This window comes from Cricetulus griseus, chromosome 4, assembly GCF_003668045.3.
Source record: "Cricetulus griseus strain 17A/GY chromosome 4, alternate assembly CriGri-PICRH-1.0, whole genome shotgun sequence".
NCBI lineage: Eukaryota > Metazoa > Chordata > Mammalia > Rodentia > Cricetidae > Cricetulus > Cricetulus griseus.
Genome location: NC_048597.1, coordinates 35,955,470 through 35,981,787, shown reverse-complemented (window position 1 = coordinate 35,981,787; position 26,318 = coordinate 35,955,470). Strand labels below are relative to the sequence as shown.

Here is a 26,318-nt window from a genome sequence, read left to right as displayed (position 1 = left end):
TTTTTAATTTAGGAACAATCTTATTTTTACATACATTCCCTGTCCTTTCCACCCTCCCATGCCCTCAACCAACACCCCCAACCTACTCTCCAAGGATAGTGAGGCCTTCCATGAGGGAATCATCAAAGTCTGTCACATCATTTTGGGGAGAGACTAGGCCCTCCTCCATGTATCTGGGCTGCAATAGTATCCCTCCATAGGGAATGGGCTCCCAAAGTCCATTTGTGCACTAGGGATAAACACTGGCTCCACTCTTAGAGGTCCCATAGACTGCCCAGGCCTCAACTGGCACCCACATTCAGAAGGCTTGGTTCGGTCCAATGCTGGTTCCCTAGCTTTACGACTGGGGTCCCTGTGCTCTCACTAGATCAGGTCAGCTGTTTCTGAAGATTTCTCTAGCATGGTCTTGACTCCTTTGCTCATCCCTCCTCCCTCTCTACAATTGGATTCCAGTAGTATGGCCCAGTGTTTAGCTGTGGGTGTCCACTACTGCTTCTATCAGCTACTAGATGAAGGCTCTAGGATGGCAATTAAGGTAGTCATCAATCTCATTATAGGGGAAGGGCATTAAAGACAGCCTCTCCACTACTGCCTAGATTCTTTGCTGGGGTCATCTTTGTGGATCTCTGAACATTTCCCAAGTCCAGATTTCTTTTTAAACCTATACTGGCTTCTTCTATTAAGGTATCTCTTTTCTTGCTCTCCTCTCTTCCTCCCCTGACTCAGTCTTCTGATCCCTGTTTTTCTCTTCTCCACTCCCCTCTTCTTCTCCCCTTCTCTTTTTATCCACCCCTTCCCCCGCCGTGCTCCCAATTTGCTTAGGAGCTCTTGTCCCTTTCCGCTTCTTAAGGGGACCATACATTTTTCTCTTAGGGTCCTCCTTGTTTCCTAGTTTCTCTGGTGGTGTGGATTGTAGGCTGGTAATCCTTTGCTCTATGTCTAATATCCATATATGAGTGAGTACATACTATGTTTGTCTTCCGTGACTGGGTTACCTCACTCAGCGTGGTTTCTTCCAGTTCCATCCATTTGCCTACGTATTTCAAGATTTCATTTTTTTTTCCTGCTGAGTAGTACTCCATTGTGCAAATATACCACATTTTCTCCATCCATCCTTTGGTTGAGGGGCATCTAGGTTGCTTCCAGGTTTTGGCTATTACAAATAATGCTGCTATGAACATAGTTGAACATGTGTCCTTGTATGAATGTACATTCTTTGGGTATATGCCCAAGAGTGGAATTGCTGGATCTTGTGGTAGATTGATTCCCATTTTCTTGAGGAGTCACTATACTGATTTCCAAAGTGGCTGCACATGTTTGCAGTCCCACAAACAATGGATCAGTGTTTCTCTTTCTCTAATCTATCCAGCATAGACTGTCATTGGTGTTTTTGATTTTAGCCATTCTGGCTGGTGTAAGACGGTATCTCATTGCTGTTTTGATTTGCATTTTCCTGATGGCTAAGGATGTTGAGCACTTTCTTATGTGTCTTTCAGCCATTTTAGATTTCACTATTGAGAATTCTCTATTTAGTTCTGCACCCCACTTTTTAATTGGATTGCTTGGTGCTTTGGAGACTAGCTTCTTAAGTTCTTTGTATATTTTATAAATCAGCCCTCTGTCAGATGTGGGGTTGGTGAAGATCTTTTCCCATTGTGTGGGCTGTTGTTTTGTCTTGTTGACTGTGTCATTTGCCTTACAGAAGCTTCTCAGTTTTAGGAGGTCCCATTTATTACTTGTCGATTTCAGTGTCTGCTACTGGAGTTATGTTCATGAAGTGGTCTCCTGTACCAATTCGTTCAAGGGTACCTCCCATTTTCCCTTCTAAGAGGTTCAGTGTGACTGGATTTATGTTGAGGTCTTTGATTCATTTGGACTTAAGTTTTGTGCATGATGATACATAAGGATCTATCAGCAGTCTTCTACATGCTAGCATCCAGTTATGCCAGCACCATTTGTTGAAGATGCTTTCTTTTTTTCCATTGTATACTTTTGGCTTCTTTGTCAAAAATCAAGTGTTTGTAGGTGTGTGGATTAATGTCAGGGTTTTCAACTGTATTCCATTGGTCTACCTGTCTATTTTTGTGCCAATACCAAGCTGTTTTCAGGGGTATAGCTCTATAGGAGGTTGAAGTCAGAGATGATGATGCCTCTGCAAGTTTTTTTTTATTGTACAGGGTTGTTTTGGCTATGTTGGGTTTTTTGTTTTTCCATAAAAAGTAGAGTATTGTATTTTTTAACTTCATAGACTTTATTTCTTTTATTCCTCCATTTTTTAAATTTAAATTAGAAACAGGATTGTTTTACATGTCAATCTCAGTTCCTTCTCCCTCTCCTCCTCCTCTGCCCCCACTAACAACCTACCTATCCCATACCATTTCTGCTCCCCAGGGAGAGTGGGGTCTTCCATGGGGGGGCCTTCAGAGTCTGTCATATCCTTTGGGATAGGGCCTAGGCCCTCCCCTGTGTGTCTAGGCTGAGGGAGTATCTCTCTATGTAAAATGGGCTCCCAAAGTCCATTCCTATGTTAGGGATAAGTGCTGATCTACTACAAGAGGCCCCATAGATTTCTGAGGCCTTCTCACTGACACCCACATTCATGGGGTCTGTATCAATTCCATGGTGGTTTCCCAGTGATCAGTTTGGGGGCCAAGAGCTCCCCCTTGTTCAGGTCAGCTGTTTCTGTGGGTTTCACCAGCCTGGTCTTGTCCACTTTGCTCATCACTCCCCCTTCTCTGTAGCTGGATTCCAGTTCAGTTCAGTGTCTAGCTGTGGGAATCTGCTTCTGCTTCCATCAGCTGCGGGATGAAGGCTCTTGCTCAGAATTGTTTCTTCCAGTTTCGTCCATTTGCCTTCGAATTTCAAGATTCCATTTTTTTTTTTTTTTCTTCCCACTGAGTAGTACTCCATTGTGTAAATGTACCACATTTTCTCCATCCATTCTTCAGTTGAGGGGCATCTAGGTTGCTTCCAGGTTTTGGCTATTACAAATAATGCTGCTATGAACATAGTTGAACAGATGTCTTTGTTGTATGAATGTGCTTCTTTTGGGTATATGCCTAAGAGTGGGATTGCTAGATCTTGTGGTAGACTGATTCCCATGTTCCTGAGGAGTCGCCATACTGATTTCCAAAGTGGCTGTAGAAGTTTGCATTCCTACCAGCAGTGGAGGAGTGTTCCCCTTTCTCCACATCCTCTCCAACATAAGTTATCATTGGTGCTTTTATTTTTGTTTTTGTTTCAGATTTTGAATTACTTTTATTTATTTTTTTATTTGAATTACAAACAAGATTGAATTACATGACAATCCCAGTTCCCTTCTCCCTCCCTTCCTCCTCTACCATCCCCCCAACTAAAAACCCTACTTATCACATATCCTTTCTTCTAATCTACAACTGACTCAACCTTTCTGCTCCCTCATGACCTCTGCATCCTTCCTTTTCTTCCCTTCTCATTCTTGTAGCTCCCTCCCCCCTCTTCCCATGTTCTCAATTTGCTCAGGGGATGGTGACCCTTTCCCCTTCTCCAGGGGACAAAGTTTGTCTCTTTTAGGATCCTCCTTGTTTACTAGTTTCTCTGGCAGTGTGGATTGTAGGCTGTTAATCCCTTACTCTATGTCTAAAATCCACATATGAATAAGTACATATCATGTTTGTCCTTTTGTGATTGGGTTACCTCACTTAGAATGGTTTCTTCGAGTTCCATCCATTTTCCTGCAAATTTCAAGATTTCATTGTTTTTTTTTCTGCTGAGTAGTACTCCATTGTGTAAATGTACCACATTTTCTCTATCCATTCTTAGTTGAGGGGCATCTAGACTGCTTCCAGTTTCTGGCTATTATAAATAGTGCTGCTATGAGCATCGTTGAACAGATGTCTTTGTTGTATGAATGTGCTTCTTTTGGGTATATGCCTAGGAGTGAAATTGCTGGATCTTGTGGTAGATTGATTCCCATTTTCTTGAGGAGTCACCATACTGATTTCCAAAGTGGCTGTACAAAGTGGAGGAGTGTTCCCCTTTCTCCACATCCTCTCCAGCATAAACTGTCATGGGTGTTTTTGATTTTAGTCATTCTGACTGGAGTAAGATGGTATCTTAGAGTTGTTTTGATTTGCATTTTCCTGATGGATAAGGATGTTGAACATTTTCTTATGTGTCTTTCAGCCATTTTAGATTCCTCTGTTGAAAATTCTCTATTTAGTTCTGTACCTCACTTTTTAATTGGGTAATTTGGTGTTTCGGAGACTAGCTTCTTGAGTTCTTTGTATGTAAATTTTGGAGATCAGTCCTCTGTTGGATATGGGGTTGGTGAATATCTTTTCCCTTTGTGTGGGCTGCTGTTTTGTCTTGCTTACTGTGTCCTTTGCCTTACAGAAGCTTCTCAATTTCTGGAGGTTCCATTTATTAGTTGTTAATTTCAGTGTCTGTGCTAATGGTAAATGTTCAGGAAGCTGTCTCCTGTACCAATTCATTCAAGGGTATTTCCCACTTTCTCTACTAATAGGTTCAGTGTGGCTGGATTTGTGTTGAGGTCTTTGATTCATTTGGACTTAAGTTTTGTGCATGGCAATAGACATGGATCTTTCTGCAATCTTCTGCATGCCAGCATCCAGTTAGTCCAGCACCATTTGTTGAAGATTCTCTCCTTATTCCATTGTATATCTTTAGCTTCTTTGTCAAAAATCAAGTGTTTGTAGGTGTGTGGATTAATATCAGGGTTTTCAATTTGATTCCATTGGTCTACCTGTCTACTTTTGTACCAGTACCAAGCTGTTTTCAGGACTAGGTTCTATAGTAGAGCTTGAAGTCAGGGATGGTGATGCCTCCAGAAGTTCCCTTATTATACAGGGTTGTTTTGGTATCCTGGGCTTTTTGTTTTTCCATATAAAGTTGAGAATTGTTATTTCAAGTTCTGTGAAGAACTGTGTTGGGATTTTGATGGAGATCACATTGAATCTGTAGATTACTTTTGGCAAAATTGATATTTTACTATGTTGATCCTACCTATCCAAGAACATGGGAGATGTTACCATTTTTTGTATCTCCTTTAATTTCTTTCTTTAAAGACTCAAAGTTCTTGTTATACAGGTCTTTTCCTTGTTTGGTTAGCATTACCCCAAGATATTTTATGTTGGTGGCTGTTGAAAAGGGTGATGTTTCTCTGATTTCTTTCTCAGTGCATTTATCATCTGTATATAGAAGGGCTACTGATTTTTTTGAGTTCATCTTGTATCCTGCCACTTTGCTGAAGCTGTTTATCAGCTGTAGGAGTTCCCTGGTAGAATTTTTCAGGTCACTTATGTAAACTATTATATCATCTGCAGATACTGAAAGTTTGACTTCTTCCTTTCCAATTTTTTCTTCCTTTCCAATTTGTATCCTCTTGGTCTCCTTTTCCAGTCTTATTGCTCTAGCTAGAACTTCAAGTACAATATTGAAGAGATATGGAGAGAGTGGACAGCCTTGTCTTGTTCCTGATTTTAGAAGAATAGCTTTGAGTTTCTCACCATTTAGTTTGATGTTGGCTGTTTGTTTGCTGTATATTGCTTTTATTATGTTGAGGTATGTTCCTGTTATCCCTGATGTCTCTAAGACCTTTATCATGAAGTGGGGTTGGATTTTGTCAAAGGCCTTTTCAGCATCTAGTGAGATGATCATGTGGTTTTTCTTTTTCAGTTTGTTTATGTGGTGGATTACATTGATGGATTTTCATATGTTGAGCCATCCCTGCATCCCTGAGATGAAGCCTACTTGATCATGGTGGATGATTTCTCTGATGAGTTCTTGGATTTGATTTGCCAGTATGTTTGCACCAATGTTCATGAGGGATATTGGTCTGTAGTTCTCTTTCTTAGTTGTGTCTTTGTGAGATAATTGTAGCCTCATAAAAAGAGTTTGGCAATGACCTTTCTGCTTCTATTGTGTGGAACACTTTGAGGAGAATTGGTATTAGCTGTTTTTTGAATTTCTGGTAGAATTCTGCACTGAAACCATCTGGCCTCGGATTTTTTGGTTGGGAGACTTTTGATGACTGCTTCTGTTTCATTGGAGGTCATAGGTTTATTTAAATTGCTTATCTGTTCTTGATTTAATTTTGGTAAGTGATATCTATCCAGAAAATTGTCCATTTCCTTTAAATTTTTGAATTTTGTGGAGTACAGGTTTTCAAAGTATGACGTGATGATTCTCTGGATTTCCTTCCTCAGTGTCTGTTGTTATTTCCCCCTTTTCATTTCTGATTTTATTAATTTGCATGTTCACTCTCTGCTGTTTGGTAAGTTTGGATAAAGGTTTGTCTGTCTTATTGATTTTCTTGAAGAACCAACTCTTCATTATATTAATTCTTTGTATTGTTTTCCTGGTTTCTACATTATTGATTTCAGCCCTCAATTTGATTATTTCCTGGCGTCTACTCCTCCGAGGTGCGTTGGCTTCTTTGTGTTCTATAGCTTTCAGTTGTGCTGTTAATTCTCTGGTGTGACTACTCTCCAGTTTCTTCATGTGGGCACTTAGTGCTATGAACTTTCCTATTAGCACTGCTTTCAAAGTGTCCCATAAGTTTGGATATGTTGTGTCCACATTCTCATTGAATTCTAGGAAATCTTATATTTCATTTTTTATTTCCTCCTCGACCCAGGAATGGTTCAATTGGGCATTATTCAATATCCATTAGTCTGTAGGTTTTCTGCAATTTGTGTTGTTGAAATCTAACTTAAAAGCATGGTGGTCTGATAAGATACAGGGGGTTATTCCAAGGTTTTTTTTTTTTTTTTTTTGTATCTGTTGAGGTTTGCTATGTTACCAAGTATGTGGTTGATTTTAGAGAAGGTTCCATGTGGTGCTGAGTAGAAGGTATATTCTTTTGTGTTTGGATGGAATGTTATATAGATGTCTGTTAAATCCTATTGGGACATCACTTCTATTGGTTCCTTTTTTTGTTTGTTAAGTCTCTGTCTGGTGGTCCTGTCTAGTGGTGAGAGTGGGGTATTGAAGTCTCCCACTAGAAGTGTGTGAGGTTTTATTCGTGATTTGAGCTTCAGTAATATTTCTTTTATGAACGTGGGTGTCTTTGTATTTGGGGCATAGATGTTCAGAATTGAGACTCCATTTTGATGGACTTTTCCTGTGATTTATATGAAATGACCTTCTTCATCTCTTTTGATTGAAATCTAATATGTTAGATAGTTGGATTGCTATACCAGCTTGTTTCTTGAGTCCATTAGATTGGAAAAATTTTTTCCTAACCCTTTGCTTTGAGGCAACATCTGTCTTTGAAGTTGACTTGTGTTTCTTGTATGCAGCAGAAGGATGGATTTCGTCTTTGTGTCCCTTCTGTTAGCTTGTGACTTTTTATAGGCAAGTTAAGACCATTGATATTGAGGGATATTAATGACCATTCATTGCTAATTCTTGTTTTTTTTTGGATTTGTTGTTGTTGTTGGTATTGTGTGTGGACCCCCCCCCCCTTTTTTTTTTCTTTTGGTGTTTGGTAAAGTGGGATTATCTATTGCCTATGTTTTTGTGAGTGTAGTTAACTTCCTTGGGTTGTAGTTTTCCTTCCAGTATTTTCTGTAGTGATGGATTTGTGGATATGTATTTTTTAAATCCACTTTTGTCATGGACTATCTTGTTTTCTCCATGTAAAGTGGTTGAAAGCTTTGCTGGGTATAGTAGTTTGGGCTGGCATCCATGGTCCCTTAGCATTTGTACAACATCTATCTAGGACCTTCTGGCTTTCAAAGTTTCCATTGAGAAGTTGGTTGTAATTCTGGTAGGTCTGCCTTCATATGTTACTTGGCCTTTTTCCTTTGCTGCTCTTAATATTTTTTCTTTATTCTGTAAGTTTGGCGTTTTGATGATTATGTGGCAAGGGAACATTTTTTTTTTGTGGTCCAGTCTATTTGGTGTTCTGTAAGCTTCTTGTATTTTCATAGGCATATCCTTCTGTAGGTTGGGAAAGTTTTCTATGAGTTTGTTGAATATGTTTTCTGTAACCTTCGCCTCTTCTATACCATTATTCTTAGGTTTGGTCTTTTCACAGTGTCCCATATTTCCTGGATATTTTGTTTTAGGGATTTGTTGGACTTCAGATTTTCTTTGGTCAATAACTCTATTTCCTTTAGTGAGTCTTCAACACCTGAGATTCTCTCTTCCATCTCTTGTATTCTATTGATTATATTTACATCTGTAGTTCTTGATCATTTACCTGAATTTTAACTTTTTTTTTTATTAGTTCAAGTTAGGGAACAAGCTTGTTTCACATGTAAGCCCCTTCTCCCTTTCCCTCCCCTCACTCCAATCCCTCCTCCCCCACCCCCAACCTACCCCCACCCCATCCACCCACCACTCCCCAGGCAGGGTAGGGCCCTCAATGGGGGCTCTGCAAAGTCCACCAAATCTTCCTGTGCTGGGCCTGGGCCCTTCCCCATGTGTCCAGGGCCAGAATGTATCCCTTCACGTGGGATGGTCTCTCAAAGTCCCTTCTTACACCAGGGGAAAAATGCTAATTCACTTCCAGAGGCTCCCTGGAGTACAGGGGCCTCATTATTGACATCCATGTTTAGGGGTCTGGATCAGTCTTGTATTGACCTCCCAAATAGCATCTGGGGTTGATGTGCTCTCCTTTGTTCAGGCCAACTGTTTCTGTGAGTTTCTCCAACCTGGTACAGACCCCTTCGATCTTCATTCTTCCCTCTCTCCAGCTAAATTCCAGATTTCAGCTCAGTGTATATCTGTGGATGTCTGTCTCTGCTTCTATCAGCTACTGGATGAGGGCTCATGTTTGTCTTTTTGTGACTGGGTTACCTCACTCAGGATGGTTTCTTCTAGTTCCATCCATTTGCCTGCAAATTTCAAGATTCCATTGCTTTTTTCTGCTGAGTAGTACTCCATTGTATAAATGTACCACATTTTCTCTATCCATTCTTCAGTTGAGGGGCATCTAGGTTGCTTCCAGGTTCTGGCTATTACAAACAATGCTGCTATGAACATGGTTGAAAATATGTCATTGTTGTGTGAACATGCTCTATTTGAGTATATGCCCAAGAGAGGAATGGCTGGATCTTGAGGTAGACTGATTCCCATTTTTCTGAGCAACCGCCATACTGATTTCCAGAGTGGTCTTACAAGTTCGCACTCCCACCAGCAATGGAGGAGTGTTCCTTCTTCTCCACATCCCTGCCAACATAAATTGTCATTGGTATTTTTGATTTTAGTCATTCTGACAGGTGTGAGGTGGTATCTCAGAGTTGTTTTGAGTTGCATTTCTCTGATGGCCAAGGATTTTGAGCACTTTCTTAAGTGTCTTTCAGCCATTTCAGATTCCTCTGTTGAAAATTCTCTGTTTAGTTCTGCACCCCACTTTTTAATTTCATTGTTTGGTGTTTTGGTGGCTAGCTTCTTGAGCTCCTTATATATTTTGGAAATCAGCCCTCTGTCAGATGTGGGGTTGGTGAAGATCTTTTCCCATTCTGTGGGTGGTCGTTTGGTCTTACTGACTGTGTCCTTTGCCTTACAGAAGCTTCTCAGTTTCAGGAGGTCCCATTTATTAATTGCAGATCTCAGTATCTGTGCTACTGGCATGATGTTCAGGAATCGGTCTCCTGTGCGAATTTGTTCAAGGATAATTCCCACTTTCTCTTCTAGAAGATTCAGTGTGGCTGGATTTATACTGAGATCTTTGATCCATTTGCACTTAAGTTTTGTGCATGGTGACAGGTATGGATCTATCTGCAATCTTCTGCATGTCTGAATCCAATTGTGCCAGCACCATTTGTTGAAGATGCTATCTTTTCTTCATTGTATAGATTTTGCACCTTTGTCAAAAATAAGGTGTTCGTAGGTGCGTGGGTTAATATCAGGGTCTTCAATTCGATTCCATTGGTCTATCTGTGTATTCTTGTGCCAATACCAAGGTGTTTTCAGAACTATGGCTCTATAGTAGAGCTTGAAGTCAGGGATGGTGATGCCTCCAGAAGATCCTTTATTGTAAAGAGTTGTTTTGGCTATCCTGGGTTTTTTATTTTTCCATATAAAGTTGAGTATTGTTCTTTCAATGTCTGTGAAAAACTGTGTTGGGATTTTGATGGGGATTGCGTTGAATCTGTAGATTGCTTTTGGTAGGATTGCCATTTTTACTATGTTAATTCTTCCTATCCAAGAGCATGGGAGATCTTTCCATTTTCTGGTATCATCTTTAATTTCTTTCTTTAAAGTCTCAAAGTTCTTATTGTACAGGTCTTTCACTTTTTTGGTTAGTGTTACTCCCCAGATATTTTATGTTGCTGGTGGATATTGTGATAGGTGATATTTTCATGATTTCTTTCTCATTGGGTTTATCATCTGTATACAGTAGGGCTACAGATTTTTTTGAGTTAATTTTGTATCCTGCTACCTTGCTGAAGGTTTTTATCAGCTGTAGGAGTTCTCTGGTAGAGTTTTTCAGGTCACTAATGTAGATTATCATGTCATCTGCTAATAGTGAAAGTTTGACTTCTTCCTTTCCAATTTGTATCCCTTTGATCACCTTTTCTTGTCTTATTGCTCTAGCTAGAACTTCAAGTACAATATTGAAGAGATATGGAGAGAGTGGACAGCCTTGTCTTATTCCTGATTTTAGAGGAAACGCTTTGAGTTTCTCTCTATTTAGTTTGATGTTGGCTAATGGCTTGGTGTATATTGTGTTTATCATGTTTAGATATGTTCCTGTTATTCCTGTTCTCTTCAAGATCATTATCATGAAGGGATGTTGGATTTTGTCAAAGGCTTTTTCAGCATCTAGTGAGATGATCATGTGGTTTTTCTTTGCAGTTTGTTTATATGGTGGATTACATTAATGGATTTTCGTATGTTGAACCATCCTTGCTTCCCTGGGATGAAGCCTACTTGATTGTGGTGGATCATTTTTCTGATATGTTCTTGGATTCAGTTCACCAATATTTTATTGAGTATTTTAGCATCGATGTTCATGAGGGATATTGGTCTGTAGTTATCTTTCTTAGTCATATCTTTGTGTGGCTTGGGTATCAAAGTGATTGTAGCCTCGTAGAAAGGGTTTGGCAATATCCCATCTGCTTCTATCGTGTGGAACAGTTTGAGGAGTACTGGTATCAGCTCTTGTTTGAATTTCTGGTAGAATTCTGCAGTGAAGCCATCTGGGCTTTTTTTGGTTGGGAGGCTTTTGATGACTGCTTCTATTTCATTAGGGGTTATTGGTCGATTTAAACTGTTTGTCTGATCTTGATTTAGTTTTGGTAAGTGATATTTATCCAGAAAACTGTCCATTTCCTTTAGATATTCGAATTTTGTAGAGTTCAGGTTTTCAAAGTATGACCTGAAGATTCTCTGGATTTCCACAGTGTCCGTTGTTATATCCTCCTTTTTGTTTCTGATTTTATTAATTAGCATGCTCTCTCTCTGCCTTTTGGTTAGTTTGGCTAGAGGTTTGTCTCTCTTGTTGATCTTCTCAAAGAACCAACTCTTTGTTTCATTGATTCTATGTAATGTTTTCCTAGTTTCTACTTTATTGATTTCAGCTCTCAGGTTGATTATTTCCTGGCATCTACTCCTCCTTGATGAGTTTGCTTCTTTTTGCTCTAATGCTTTCAGTTGTTCTGTCAATTCTCTAATGTGACTTTTCTCCAGTTTCTTCATGTGGGCACTTAGTGATATGAACTTCCCTCTTAGCACTGCTTTTAGAGTGTCCCGTAAGTTTGGGTATGTTGTGTCTACATTCTCATTAAATTCTAGGAAGTCTTTAATTTCTTTTTTATTTCTTCCTCAACCCAGGAATGGTGCAATTGGGTGTTACTCATTTTCCAAGAGTATGTAGATTTTCTGCTATTCGTATTGCTGTTGAATTCTAGCTTTAATGCATGGTGATCTGATAAGATACAGGGGGTTATTTCCAATTCTTTTGTAACTATGGAAGTTTGCTTTGCTGCCTACTATGTGGTCAATTTTAGAGAAGGTGCCATGTTGCGCTGAGAAGAAGGTATATTCTTTTGAGTTTGGATTGAATGTTTTATAGATATCCGTTAACCCCAGTTGGGTCATAACTTCTTTCAGATCCTTTGTTTCTTTGTTAAGTTTCTGCCTGGTGGTCCTGTCTAGTGGCGTAAGGGGGGTGTTGAAGTCTCCTACTATAAGTGTGTGTGGTTTTATGTGTGGTTTGAGATTTAGTAATGCTTCTTTTACAAATGTGGGTGCCTTCATATTTGAGGCATAGATGTTCAGGATTGAGACTTTATCTTGATGGACTTTTCCTGTGATGAGTATGAAATGCCCTTCTTTATCTCTTTTGATTGATTTTAGTTTTAAGTCTAATTTGTTAGATATTAGGATTGCTACACCAGCTTGTTTCTTGGGCCCATTTAATTGGAAAATCTTTTCCCATCCTTTTACTCTGAGGTATCGCCTGTCTTTGAAGTTGAGGTGTGTTTCTTGTAAACAGCAAAAGGATGGATTCTGTCTTCATATCCATTCTGTTAGCCTCTATCTTTTTATGTATGAGTTGAGACCATTGACATTTAGGGATATTAATGTCCATTGTTCGTTGGTTCTTGTTTGTTTTGGGTTTATTGTTGGTGGTGTCATTGTGTGTGGATTTCACCCTCCTGCTTCTTTTTGTGTTTGGTAAAATTAGATTATCTATTGCCTGTGTTTTTGTGAGTGTAGTTATGTTCGTTGGGTTGGAGTTTTCCTTCCAGAACCTTCTGTAGTGCTGGATTTGTGGATATGTATTGTTTAAATCTGTTTTTGTCATGGAATATCTTGTTTTCTTCATGTATAGTGATTGAGAGTTTTGCTGGGTACAGTAGTCTGGGTTGACATCCATGCTCCCTTAGTGCTTGAATGGTATCTATCCAAGACCTTCTGGCTTTCAGAGTTTCCATTGAGGAGTCGGGTGTGATTCTGATTGGTTTGCCTTTGTATGTTACTTGGCCTTTTTCCTTTGCTGCTCTTAATATTTTCTCTTTATTCTGTAGATTTTGTGTTTTGATTATTATGTGTCAGGGGGACTTCTTTTTGTGGTCCAGTCTGTTTGGTGTCCAGTAAGCTTCTTGTACTTTCATAGGCATATCCTTCCGTAGGTTGGGGAAGTTTTCTTCTATGATTTTGTTGAATATGTTTTCTGTACCTCTGAGCAGTGTTTCCTCACCTTCTTCTATACCTATTATTCTTAGCTTTGGTCTTTTCACGGTGTCCCATATTTCCTGGATATTTTGTGTTAGGGATTTGTTGGACTTGAGGTTTTCTTTGGTTGATGAATGTATATCCTCTAGCGAGTCTTCAATAGCTGAGATTCTCTCTTCTGTCTCTTGGATTCTATTAGTTATACTCACGTCTTTAGTTCCTGATCGTTTATCCAGTCTTTCCATTTCCAGCATCGCCTCATTCTGTGTTTTCTTTATTGTGTCTATTTCAGCTTTCATGCTTTGAACTGTTTCAAGAGCTTCCTTCACTTGTTTGGTTGTTTTTTCTTGGGTTTCTTTAGATTCTTTAAGAGATTTGTTTATTTCTTGAATTTTTGGTTTGTCTTTTCCTCCATTTCGTGTAATTATTTGCTTGCTTTTTCTTCTATTTCTTTAAGGGATTTTCTTGTTTCCTCTTTAAAGGTCTCTATCATCTTGCTGAGATAATTTTTGAGGTTCCTCTCTTCTCATGCACTGTGTTGGGCTTTTCAGATCTTGCTGGAGTGGAGTCCCTAGATTCTGGTGGTGTCATATTGGTCTTTCTGTTGTTGAGTGAGTTCTTCTTCTGTCCTTTTCCCATATCTTCTTCCAGTGAGTGCAGGAGGGGTCTCTCTATCTCCTCTTGTTACTCAGTGGTGTGTGTGGGCCAGGAATTCAATGTGTGCAGCTCTGGATGGTCTTGCCTCTCCTGGTAGTCTCCTCACTCTGAAGGAGTTAGGCCTCTATAGGTGTCAGGTGTGTGTGGCGGGGGACGGGAAGGAAGAGTGGGGTGTTTTCCAGGCTCAGGGAGTTCCTCACTGCCTGGGCAGGTCTACCCCAAGCAGGAGCAGGCCCGGGGAGATCGGGGTGGATGGGGCTTTGGAAGGGAGTTGGGTAAGAGCAGAGGATAACTCACTTCGTTGCGGATCGGTCGGCAGAAAGGGAAGGTAGAGTGGCCTGTTCCCAGATTCAGGGAGCTCTTCCCTGCCTGGGCATGTCTACTCCAAGCAGGCACAAGACCGGGGAGATCTGGGTGAATGACACTCATTTTGGATCGGTCGGCAGAATGGGAAGGAAGCGAATTTTAACTTTTTCAAACAGGACACAAAATAGTTCAGTATAAGTTTTGGTTTTTAGCATTAATCTTTTGAGGTATTGGAAGTCTAATATTTAACAGTGCTGATATGTAAAGGACTTGTGAGGAGAATGACTTTAATGGTATTTTTCTCACTTATTTGGAAGGAAGCTTCAATATTTCTCCAGATGACAACAAAATCATTAGTTCCCCTCATCCCCACCCTTTTCATAACTGTGTAGTGTTCCATTTTTCTGAAGAATAGTTTTTCCCAAGAATTGTTGCCAGATAAATGATGTGTACCTGAAACTTTATTATAGTGAATTCCACTGAGACTCTAGTTCTCTCCCTCTCCTTCTTCCCTCCCAGTACAGTTTCTGGCATCCAGCTAATCCAGTCCTCTTTGCTTAGGTCTAAGTCGACTAAATTTATTCCAATCTACAACCACAATCTTTTTTTTTAATAATTCATTTAACTTTACTTTATGTGCATTGGTGTGAAGGTATCAGATCCCCTGTAACTGGACAGTTGTGAGCTGCCATGTGGGTGCTGGGAATCGAACTCGGGTCCTCAGGAAGAGCAGTCAGTGCTCTTAACCTCTGAGCCATCTCTCCAGGCCCAACAACCACAATCTTTATTCTCAACTCATTCTTATATTTGTGTCCCTGTGTTATCTGAGTGAATTGCCTACCCATATATTCAGTCTTATAAATTGGAACTTGGGAATGGCCCTTAACTCCCCCCCTGTTTTCATCCCTCATACCATTATTTATTATGTCTAGGTATTTTTATTTCAAACTAAATCTATATTGAAATAATGTTTCCTGTTTATTTCCAGCACTCTAGTCTAAGCCCTAATAATGTCATCTTTATTATTATGATAACAACTTGTTTAGACTTCCAGTGTACACACTTTTTCTTATAAAGTCATTCCTTATCTTTATTTTAAAAGTGAGACGTGCTTGTTACTCACTAGTTTATATCTGTCTGTAGACCCATACATCCTTCAAGATAAAGTTATTGTAGCTTGGCACACGAGGGCCTTAATGGCTGACACTTTGACTGTGTCTCCTCTGAGTCTCTGCTCTTCCACATTTATGTTGTCCTGGGAAACTGTTTATATCTCACTGAATGCCACGTGCTGTTTCACACATTCTCTTCATTCTTTTACCTTGTAAACAATCTCTGCTTCCATTTTTACTGATTTCTCCTGGTCATGCATCTTCGACTCCTTTCTCACATAGCTACACGCGATAACCTCTCTTCATCCTGTTTAAATGGCTTATTCATCATAGCAATCATATTGTGATTTTTAGCTTCTTTGTATCCTTGATAGTAAGCTTTATGAGTATAGAGACTACATTACACTTTATTCCTTTTTCCTAGTACAATACTAGGCATATGCTAAGTGATAAGTATTTGCTGAATAAAAAAGCAATTACTTCTTACCAGATATACATCTTCAAACTTTTATTGATACATATTTTCCTCCATCAGAATGAATTTTCGACTCTGTAATTTTGATGACAACCAGGAAAAGAGATTACAAGCTTCAAATAAGGAAATTGGAGAACTCTTTTGGGTATGACTTTGGATGAATGTAGTTTGACATGAGGCCCTTTGCCTTATTTTCACTTTTACCCTGCTAGGATGTATTATTTCAGAAAAATAAAAAGATAAAAATTTACTTTTGCTTTTGAATTTTGTCCTAAAGTTTGACTTGAAATAAACAAAAATTTCTTATTGAATTACAGAAATGACTTTTTGTTAGAAATTTGGTTTCATTCTGGTATCTATGGGCAGTGAACCAAGTACCTTGTCTTTTATGTAAAGACAGTTCGACCTTTTGATTCCCAGATAAGACTAATGGGACAAATAGAACAACACATGGTTCAAATCAGCTGTATAATATAGTGAGAATAAAAAGAGTTGGGAATTATAGAAATACCAAACTAGCAGTGTTTTCAGTGTACATTTAAAAAATGAAAAGCAATGGGACTTGTTTTAAAATATGATTCTTCTGATGTGTTTGACTCTTTCTAAAGGACATATTAATACATTTTAGTGTAGGTTTATTTCCACATGTGGTTCATATCTGTTTTCCTGGTTGAAAATGTCCAGACATTTATTAGCCTTGGTCAGCAAGAGCTGAATGGGGCACACAGAAGAACCCACTCCTGCTTTTGTTTATGAGCAGCAGAGATTATTAGTGATGGACAGGAAATAATATACTCATATTCTCTTAAGAAGAGCTATGGATACTTGGAATTTATCTTAATGGTATATTTATTATTTTTCTTAATACATTTAAAACAAAAAATGCAACATATTCCAAATACTGTGATTACCTTATAATTTCTTTAGGCCAGTAACATTCTAGTTGAGTGATAATTTAATTTTACTCACTTAAAACTCAGCTTTGTGAAAGGAAAAAGAAATCTGTCAGTCTTGGGTCTAGGTACATAGCGTAGTTGTTAGAGTGTCTGCCATGTGAGCATGAGGGCCTGATTCTGATACCAGCATCCATGTAAAAAGCAGGATGTAGTGGTATGTGTTTGCAATCTCAGCGCTAGGGAGGTAGAAATAGGAGGATCACTGGGGCTCACTGGCCAGCCAGCCTAGCTTAATTGACAAGCCCTAGGTCCCAAGAGAGGGCCTTTGTGTAAAAAATAATGTGTACAGATCTCAAGGAACAACATCTGTGGTTGTGCTCTGACCTCCACATGCATCCATGTGCACACATGTGCATACATCACCCAACTGTATCCACTGCACATGAATTTACATATATACCTACACACATACTTACATACATGCATGCATGTACACAGACATACAGGGAGAGAGAGACAGAGAGAGAGAGGCAGAGAGAGAAGGAAATCTGTGGCTTTCTTAAAGATATAGACCAGTGAGATGGCCGTTGGGTAAAAGCACTTGGTACGCAAGCTTGACGACCTGAGTTTAATCTCTGTACTTCACAGTGGAAGACTGGAACTAGCTCCCGAACTGTCCTCCGTCCTACATACTTGTGCTTTGTCATGTGCATACACACATGTAATAATAACTAAATGTCTTAAAAGAAGAAAATAGAAAAAAGTAATAATTCTTACATACTTTAAAATGCTGATTTAGAAGGTATAGTTTGAATTATGTCATCTGAGAGATGAGATTTATGATATCCTTGTTGAAATTGCCACATACTGTACTTTTAGGATATTAATGTAAGTTATAGAAAAATGACATTAGACTAGCCATGTAACTTTTTAATTATATTGTAGCTATATTAGCAGGTCTAATTGCTGTTTTTCAGTAGACTTTATTTTTTTTTAAATGGCTGTTGAAATGACTTGCATATTAATATACCATTAGTTTTTCAATGTCTCCCTCTGCTAAGTATTTGAACCTTATAGTTACCTTTCTACACTTAAGCCATACTGTAGAACAGTGAAGAGGATACGCCTGCAGTGGGCCATCAGGAATCGGCAAGGCTGTCTTAACACACTTTGTTCTGACTTGTTTCTCAGTATTTGTTTCTGCTTTGGTTTGGTATATTTTTTGATATTCTGAAGTATAATCTTACAGTTATTTCATATTGCTTAATAGTAATATTTACATACTTAGGAAAGCAAGTTGGACATGACAGCTTCTATTCCTTCATTCCAAATTGAGATAGGTTGTAAAATTTCAGAACTTCTTGAAACACAAGGTAGCTCTGGATAACAGCGACAATACTAATTTATAGAGTTGAATCAAAGACAGTTTAGCTGCTACGAATTTAGTTTAGTGCATAGATCTATATTCTGTAAGGCCATCACACAAAACTCCTTTTGTTTTCAAGGTATCCAAAGTGGATTTTATCCATAGGTGATAGACGATATTGGCCAATGGCTATGAATTCTGAAGAGCTGAGGAAATGACTGTAGTCATTGCTAGGTGTAAGTTAAGCTTTCCAAAAGATTGGATTTTCTTCAAGGTTGCAGAGTCTAAAGCTATGAAAATTAACATTAACCAAGGCTTCAATAATATGAAAATTCAACTGGGTTTCCATTGGCCTTGAAAATATTACATGCTAGCAGTTGTGTTAACTACTTTAAGTCTATTATTTCATTTAATTGTCACTTCCCCTGTTAGGGGTGAGGTGGTTGGTGCTCAGAAACAGAAATTTTAGTAAGTAGCTTTCTTAAACAAATGTTACTTGGTGATGGAGATCCGTGATCTATGCTGTGAGTACCCACAGCCTGCGCTCATAATAACCTGTGTCACAGTACATTTCTTGACCCTTTTACCCTTCTGAGTCTTAATGTAGTAAAATAGGAATTGGGCTTCACTACCTCTTTTTTATGTTACTTAGTTCATTAGCCTTTGGTGTTCTTTGTTCTGTGGCTTTTGTTCACATAGTAGTAGAGTGCTTTCTAGTTGAAAAGCAGAGTGTTAGGGACACGTTGGGATAGGCCTTGAACCTTTTGACAGCTCTGGGGACCTTCAAGGTCTGTAGCACCTCAACTCAGGGAATACAGCTTCTAGTGCTTGGTGTCTAATCTTTCAAAATAATTTTTGTTTGAATTTTGGTTTTTCTGTTCTAGGAAAGAATTCTGACTTTGATATTTGACTTACACTTTGTAGTCAGCTTACATTTATTTATCTTCCAAAATTTCAGTTCCCCCTTCTTTTTGATTTTTTTTCTTTCTTCAAACTCTACTAGTATGACAAATACTATGAGAATGGCATGTGAGGGTCCTCTGGCTACAACCTCAGTTACCCCATCATTTCCCAGTGTTGATTTGGTGGATCTTTCCTCAGCACTCCATGAGCATTTCTCCTGAAGCTGCCTGATCCATCTCCCCCATAGAGGTGGACCGGTCAACTGCTATGAGCGGGTCAGGGGTATATGAGTAGCTGTGCTAGAGGCTCCAAACAAGCTAATGAGAATTGGGTGATCATTTATTATTCAAAAGAAAATCCTGAGCAATATTCTTTCCTTGCTGATTTTTAGGTCAGTGTATCTTTTCCTGCATTGTTTAGTACTAAAATTCTTTGTACACAGCCCCTTTATTTTAGAAAAAACCCGCTTATTTTAGGTACTGAGCACTTGAAGCCATCTTTAAATTATGTTATTATCATATATTTAAACAGAGATAGGAAATGATAGTTGGCATTTCTTTGATTTATCTCCTATGTGCCCACAAATTTCTCCTTATATCTTATAGCTTTTGGATTCACTTTCTGTTTAATAGGAAGCTCTGTATTGCTTTTCAAATGAGTTATCAGTTTAGTGTTTTGTAGCCCTGGATGTCCTGGAACTCATGCTGCAGACCAGGTTGGCCTTGAACTCAGAGATCCATCTGCCTCTTCCTCTGAGTGCAGGGATTAAAGGTGTGTGTCACTATCACCCAGAAGAGTAAATAAAATTCTATGTGCAATAAAGCATTTTCCTTGGAAAAATATGATAACTTAAATGCATTTCTATCTTATTCTATCTTTTTATTTTTTATTTTTCTTCTTCTGAAAGATGGAGTCTCACTGTATAAACTAGGGTAGCCTAGAACTCCCAGAGATCTCTTTGCTTCTGCTCCCTGAGTGTTGGAATTAAAGGCATGTGCCACCAAGCCAAGATCAATGTCGCTCCCTCCCTCCCTTCCTCCTTCCCTACCTTTCTTTTTTCTTTTGTTTTCTGAGGTTGGGGTTTCTCTGTGTAGCCCTGACTGTCCTATAACTCACTCTGTAGACCAGGCTGGCTTCGAACTCACAGAGATCCATCTGCCTCTGCCTCCCAAGTGCTGGGATTAAAGGCCTGTGCCACCACTGCCTGGCTCAATGTTTTCCTTAAAGTGTTGAGAGTCATAGTTAACTTTTATTTTAGAGTAGTACATAGTATAGGATCAAATAAAGGGAATCTTGGGATTTCTTTTGATTCTTCATTGCCCACACCACTTCAAATGTAGCCTTTCTTCAGTCTAGTGCTTCAAAGGATAATTTTTTCAGGCATCAAGTGTACAAAGAAGACAATACTGGTAGTTCACTTAGGTTTAAATGATACAATAATGGAAAGTACCTCCAAATTGGAGTGTATTAGGTGTGGACTTCAATTCTTTTTATCCTTCTTAAACCCTAATTTAAGGGATAGATATTGTTTAATCATTATAGAACTTTTTATGGTGGTTGTACTAGAAATAGATACTCAAGGATTTCCTCAAGTTCCTACCTGTGGATTTCCTAAGTTCCTACTTAGTTATCCATAACCCACTGTTACAGAATGAAAGAAGCAAATACCCAAAGACATCAGGCTCTCAGGGAAGAGCTAAGTAGAAGACTTGGTCACATCACTCAGCACTCTGAGGTTGGAATGCTCAGTGTTTAAAATAGAAAACTAATTTAAAATTACTGTCTGTAGCTAATTTTATATGTGGTTATTAATGTGTATGTGTGTATGATGTGTGTGAATATTAGCATGCACATTATAGCACATCTCTTGAGGTCAGAGGTCACCTTTTGGGAGTTGCTGCTCTCTTCCACTTTGATATGAGATCTAGAGATTGAACTCAGGTTGTCAGGCCATCTCACCAGTCCTAAAGTTCTTTTATGGTCTTCCGCCTCTTATGTGGTCTGAGATATAGTGAAAGGAACACAGTGTCTTTATGTTAGAAAGTAAACAGTACTTCTGATATTTAACAAAATTGACATTTTTATTTAAGCAAAAGTACTTAAGCCTTTTCAAAATATATCCTTTGTTTCCACAAAATATCAGCAAAGTGTGTTAGCTACATATTTGTACTAGTCAAGGGGAGGTGGGACATCCAATAAAGGAGAAACACGTTAAAAAATGATAACTATCCAGGTTTGGTAGCAAACACTTGTACTCTGTACCCTGCTACCAGAAGTTTGGGGCCAGCTTGGACAACACAATGAGAACCTGTCCTAAAACAAACAGAATAAAAACAAGAATAGTAGTTGGCTAGAAAGAAGGTTTAGTGATTAAGAGCATTTGCTACTCTTGCAGAGGACTGAGATTTGATTCCCAGTACCCATATCAGGTGTTCCAGTCATCTGTAAGTCTAGTTCTAGAGCAGCTGATGCCCTTTTCTGGCTTTCCACCACACATACAAGTAAAATAACTAAATATGTATTTAAAAATACAATAACAAAATCTAAAAAGTCCCCCCACAACCCCTGCAAAATGCAAACAATTGGCTTGAAAAGTCAATTGGATCAAATGTTGTCTTGCCTTCTACTAGTACTACTGTGCTGGAGTCAAACCCTAGATCTTGCACATGCTTGTCAAAAAAGTAGCCTTGAAAGTGTGGCAACACATCACTTGTTGACCGTAGAAGCTGAGAAACCAAGTAGATTTTGCTACTGGTTTTTGATTATGAAGATACAAGACCTAAAGTATATCTGATATAGAGTTCACCAATTTAGAGAACTTTAAATATTTAGAAATACACTATACATTTCTAAACACTTAACCTACTAGCTCACTTACTTGATGCTATTATAATATTAACATAAACATAACCATAAGTATATGTGCTGTTTCATTTGTGGAATCTAGCATTACAATGGATGTAATCTGGATGTTGTCTTTCTTATGGAATGTAGCATTTGTCATTTGATGATCACAGGTGTTTATCAAGGACCTTTCTGCTAAATCAGAACATAGATTTCATGAATTGGTTTGTGGTGGTATGTTTTTAATAAATACTGGAAAAGATAAAAACATTTTTTGAGAAAAATTGGTTAAACATTTAAGTACTGCCATAGTATCTGTTAGTAACGTTAAAGATATTATAGTTACTTGCTGATAATCTGTTCCATAATTTGTAAGCAAAAGTACTTTTAGAAACAAAAGATTGTATCTACCCCAAATTTTGAGTATCCGTGTGTTAATTTCCTGACACTGTTACAATTCTAAGAGAACTTACTTGCACCGAAGTGACAATGTTTGAAAATTCATCTTCATGGGGTACGTTTTTTTTTTTTTTTTCTTTTCTATTTCTTCTCCCCCATGAAAACTCTAGTACAGTACAGTGTTTGTCATTCTATGTGGCAGGATACCCAGAGTTATATTGACGGATATCCTGCGAACGGAGTTAGGAAGAAAATACTTAAAGATCTCACCTATAACTGAGGCCAGTTTGAGTGGTACAGCCAACCTGAAGTCAGAGCAACTTTCTTCATCATCTGATGGCAGCTTAGAGTCTTGTCAGAATGTAAATCATCACAAGAGCTTTTTGTCTGAAAGGTATGTCTAGTGATAACTTTACTAAAAAAATACATATTTATTCTCATGTACTTGATCTTTCCTCCTAGATACATTATTGTGAATATAAGACAAACATGCTTTAATAACTGGTGTGACTTTTTCCCACTGAATAAAATGGCTTTGGAAGTATCAATTCATGGCTCATAATCATAATTAAAAGTCCATTCTTGTATTTTGGAAACATGGATGCAAACACTGAATGAAACTTTAGTTACCTGCTTTAGTATCATACTGGTGTAATGGAAATAATTCCATTTCTCTCTTCTTTTCTCTTCTTTCCACCCATCTGTCTGCACATTTCTCTAGAATCCATCCATATCCATCCATCCATCAATCCACCCACCTACCCACCCACCCACCCATGTTTACTCACCATGATTATACCTGGAAAATGGAATCTTACATCTAGTGCTTAGTAGATATTTATTGAACAAATGGATAAACACACTGCTAGCAAGAATGATATGCAGTAGCTGAATTCCATTAACAGGTGCAGCTTACTCTACTACTTAAAATAGATACTAAGTTGCTTTGTTTCAGAAACTAAGACAGGGAGATCTTGCCTAGACTAGAACTAAGAAATACTTTATCAAAAAAGCTAGAAGATGCTCAATTAATAAATTCTACTGGGTTTGTTTTTTTTTGAGATAGAGGATTTCTGCTCTGCAGCCCAGGTCTTGAACTTGTGATCCTTTTGTCTTCTCTTGAGTGCTGGACTTACTGTGTGAAGCACCAAGTTTGACTTCTAGATTTTTTTTTTTAAATGTTTATTTGCTATAGTCAAATGTTTATTTGCAGACTAGTCAGACTTACTTTCTGCTTTCAGCCTGTAGAATTCAGAGCTTTTGTTTTAGCAAAAATTTGTTCTGGTCTTAGTTGTCCCTCCCACCAACTATCTTCTTCAAGCTTATATTTTCACTTTAAGCCTCTTACTTATGGTTCCCCCATTAAAGGCTTGTAACACATTTCTTAACAATTCTAACAGGTAGTATCTTCTTAAAACTCTGTTTCTTATCAACTTCTAAAATTTTCATGTCTTTATTCTGATTCATGAAATATCAAATATAACATATAATTAGTCTCTGTCCTGCTCCTTTCTGTTGCTGTGGTGGGATATTCTGACAAAAGCTACTTAGGGGAAGAAGGTTTTCTTTTAGTTCATAATTTCAGGTTATAGTCCATCATTGTGGGTAAGTCACAATGACAGAAGCTTAGAGCAGCTTATCACACCAAGTCCACAGTCAAGACCAGGGAAAATAAGTGCATGTATGTTCATGTATGCTCGCTTGCTTGTGTTTGGTTTGCTTTTTCTACCCTTACAATAGCTGAGGACCCCCTGCCTGTGGAATGGTGCCTTTCCATAGCAGTTAACACAATTATGACCATCTGCCACAGATATGCCCACAGGCTAACCCACAGTTAACAGTTCTTCATTGAGACACTCTTCCCATGTGATTCTAGATTATGTCAAGTTGACAATTAAAGCTAGCCATGACAGTCTATTTTAAAAATTGTCTCTTCTCCAAATAAGTATTTCAATGATGGGCTTGAGAGATGACTCAGTGGTTAAGGGCACCTAGAGGACTTGGGCATGGTTCCCAGCACCCAAATGACAGTTCAAAACCATCTATACCTCCAGTTTCAGGGGATCAAATGCCCTCTTCTGACACTGAACACAGGGCACTCAACTGGCATGCATGCATGCATACATGCATACATACATATATATATATATACATACATACATACGTACATACATACAAGCAAAATACCCATGCACATAAAATAAAACAAATATAACAAAATTAATTAAGAGAGAATTTCAATATTATTATTCAGATAGTAGACTGAATATATAATTAGAGATTTCAGAAATGTAATTATCACATTATTTTGCAAGTGTTTGTTTCTGCTTATTCTAGTAGATTGAAAGCATCTTACTTAAGGAGAGGTATTGTGCCATATTTATCTTTATATTCTCTCTCAATGCACAGATCTGTTCATGGCACTTAACCTTGAGCTTAATTTTCCTGAACTGTAAGAAGGGAATTAATTTAGAATGTATTTACTAGTTCATAAAATTTTTACATTATTATTTAAAATTTTGTATTTTATCTTTATGTCTATCGATGTTTTGCCTGTATATATGTGTGTGCACCATGTGCCATACCCATAGAGATGAAAAGAGGATGCTGGGACCCCTGGGACTGGAGTTTCAGTTGGTTGTAAACTTCTATGTGGATACTGGGAATCAAACCCTGGTCCTCTGGTAGAACATCCAGTGCTCTTAACCTCTGAGCCATCTTCCATCCACATTAAATTATCCAAGTATGAAAGTGAAAATTTTCTGCACATAAAATATAATATAAACAAAAGTGTTATAATTTTGCATTTTTTGTTGAAATTTATGATGTTATTTTCCATTGAATACAAATTATATTGGTATTATGTAATTAAGAAAATAGCTCTATTGTGAGGAACTTAAGAAACTGTCAAATTATAATCTGTACTTTTTGGGTCTTATGTTAAAAATGAATAATGATAATCAATAAGATATTTCTGTTTGTTTCCAGAATCTATTAAGTGAACCTAGCTTGCTTCAAGTTCCGTATAAGTGGTGAAATTCCTGGGTAGCTTTGATGTGGCCTCTGAAAATCAGTTCTCTTTTTGTTGATTGCCTCCAGTTCTTAACCTTTAGATTAAGCATAAACATTATAGCCAGACCTACATTCAGCTTTCATCTGTGTTGCTAGCACACTGAGTTACCCTGGCAAGTTCCTTGTATCTTTGACACAGGGATAACAATGTATGTCTTTTTGGATTGATGTTTAGATTTGAGCAAAATCCACAATCCAATGCCTGGTAATAACTGGTAACATTATTTTTATGCCTTTCTTATTGCTGCTAACTAAAAAAAAAAAATAAAAAAAATAAAAAAATTTAGAGGCTATTGCTGTATCTGATTCTTCTGAAGCCTTCTATCCTGGAAATGCCAGAATGGTCTGAGACCGCTGTTGCCAACTGCATTGTGGCCAAAGCATTTGTCTGAGCTTGATGAACTTCACCATTTAGTTAGTTTAAGGATGAGTCCAGCTCTGTCCTGCTCAGGGATACCTGACTGGGGGACTGCTCACAGCAGCAAATCCCATTCGGCAGGATCCAGCACATCTAGAGACTGCCAAAGCCCCATACCAGTCTCACCTCCATCCAAGGGATTAGGAAGAGGAGAGACATCTGAGTATTGAATCTGTTTGCATCTACCAGAAGGGAACCTTGGTCCCGTACCCACCAGGAGAGGAAGAGATTCCTTCTACTCCCACCAGAAGAATCAATGGGAATAAGACAATATAAAAACACATTCAACAACAGAAAAAACCAATATGACACCATTGGAGTCTAGGGACTCTACACCAGTAAGACCTGAACATCACAATGCAGATGAAGCAGAAGAGAATGACCTTAAAAACATCTTCATGAAAATGATAGAGGGCCTCAAAGAGGATATGAAAAAATCTCTTAAAGAAATGGAAGAAAAAAAAAAACAAAAAATACTAGAAATCAACAAATCTCTTAAGGAAAGCCAAGAAAATACAATCAAACAGCTGAAGGAAACAATTCAGACAGTTCAAGACCTGAAAACTGAAATAGAGACAATAAAGAAAACACAAACTGAGGGAATGCTGGAAATAGAAAAGCTGAGTAAATGATCAGGAACTACAGATGCAAGCATATCCAACAGAAAAAAAGAGATGAAAGAGAGAATCTCAGGAGTTGAAGATACACTAGGAGAAATAGACTTGTCAACCAAAGA

The 26,318-nt window shown here is 38.2% G+C and overlaps 1 protein-coding gene across 15 annotated transcripts in view; it reads left to right on the top strand.

Moving 5' to 3' along the window:
• Positions 1-26,318, top strand: part of Senp7 (SUMO specific peptidase 7) — a 124,482-nt gene that overhangs the window by 45,295 nt on the left and 52,869 nt on the right. For 11 of the 15 annotated variants that reach the window (XM_035444473.1, XM_035444469.1, XM_035444466.1 and 8 more), the window contains one exon: positions 22,295-22,486. The exons of 2 other annotated variants lie outside the window; for them this stretch is intronic. In XM_035444473.1, coding sequence (XP_035300364.1) covers positions 22,295-22,486 — 192 coding nt within the window. Of the gene's footprint in view, positions 1-5,750; positions 5,802-15,744; positions 15,830-22,294; positions 22,487-26,318 lie in introns of those variants that run through there. 2 more of the 15 variants (XM_027412500.2, XM_035444475.1) reach the window with 2 other exon arrangements.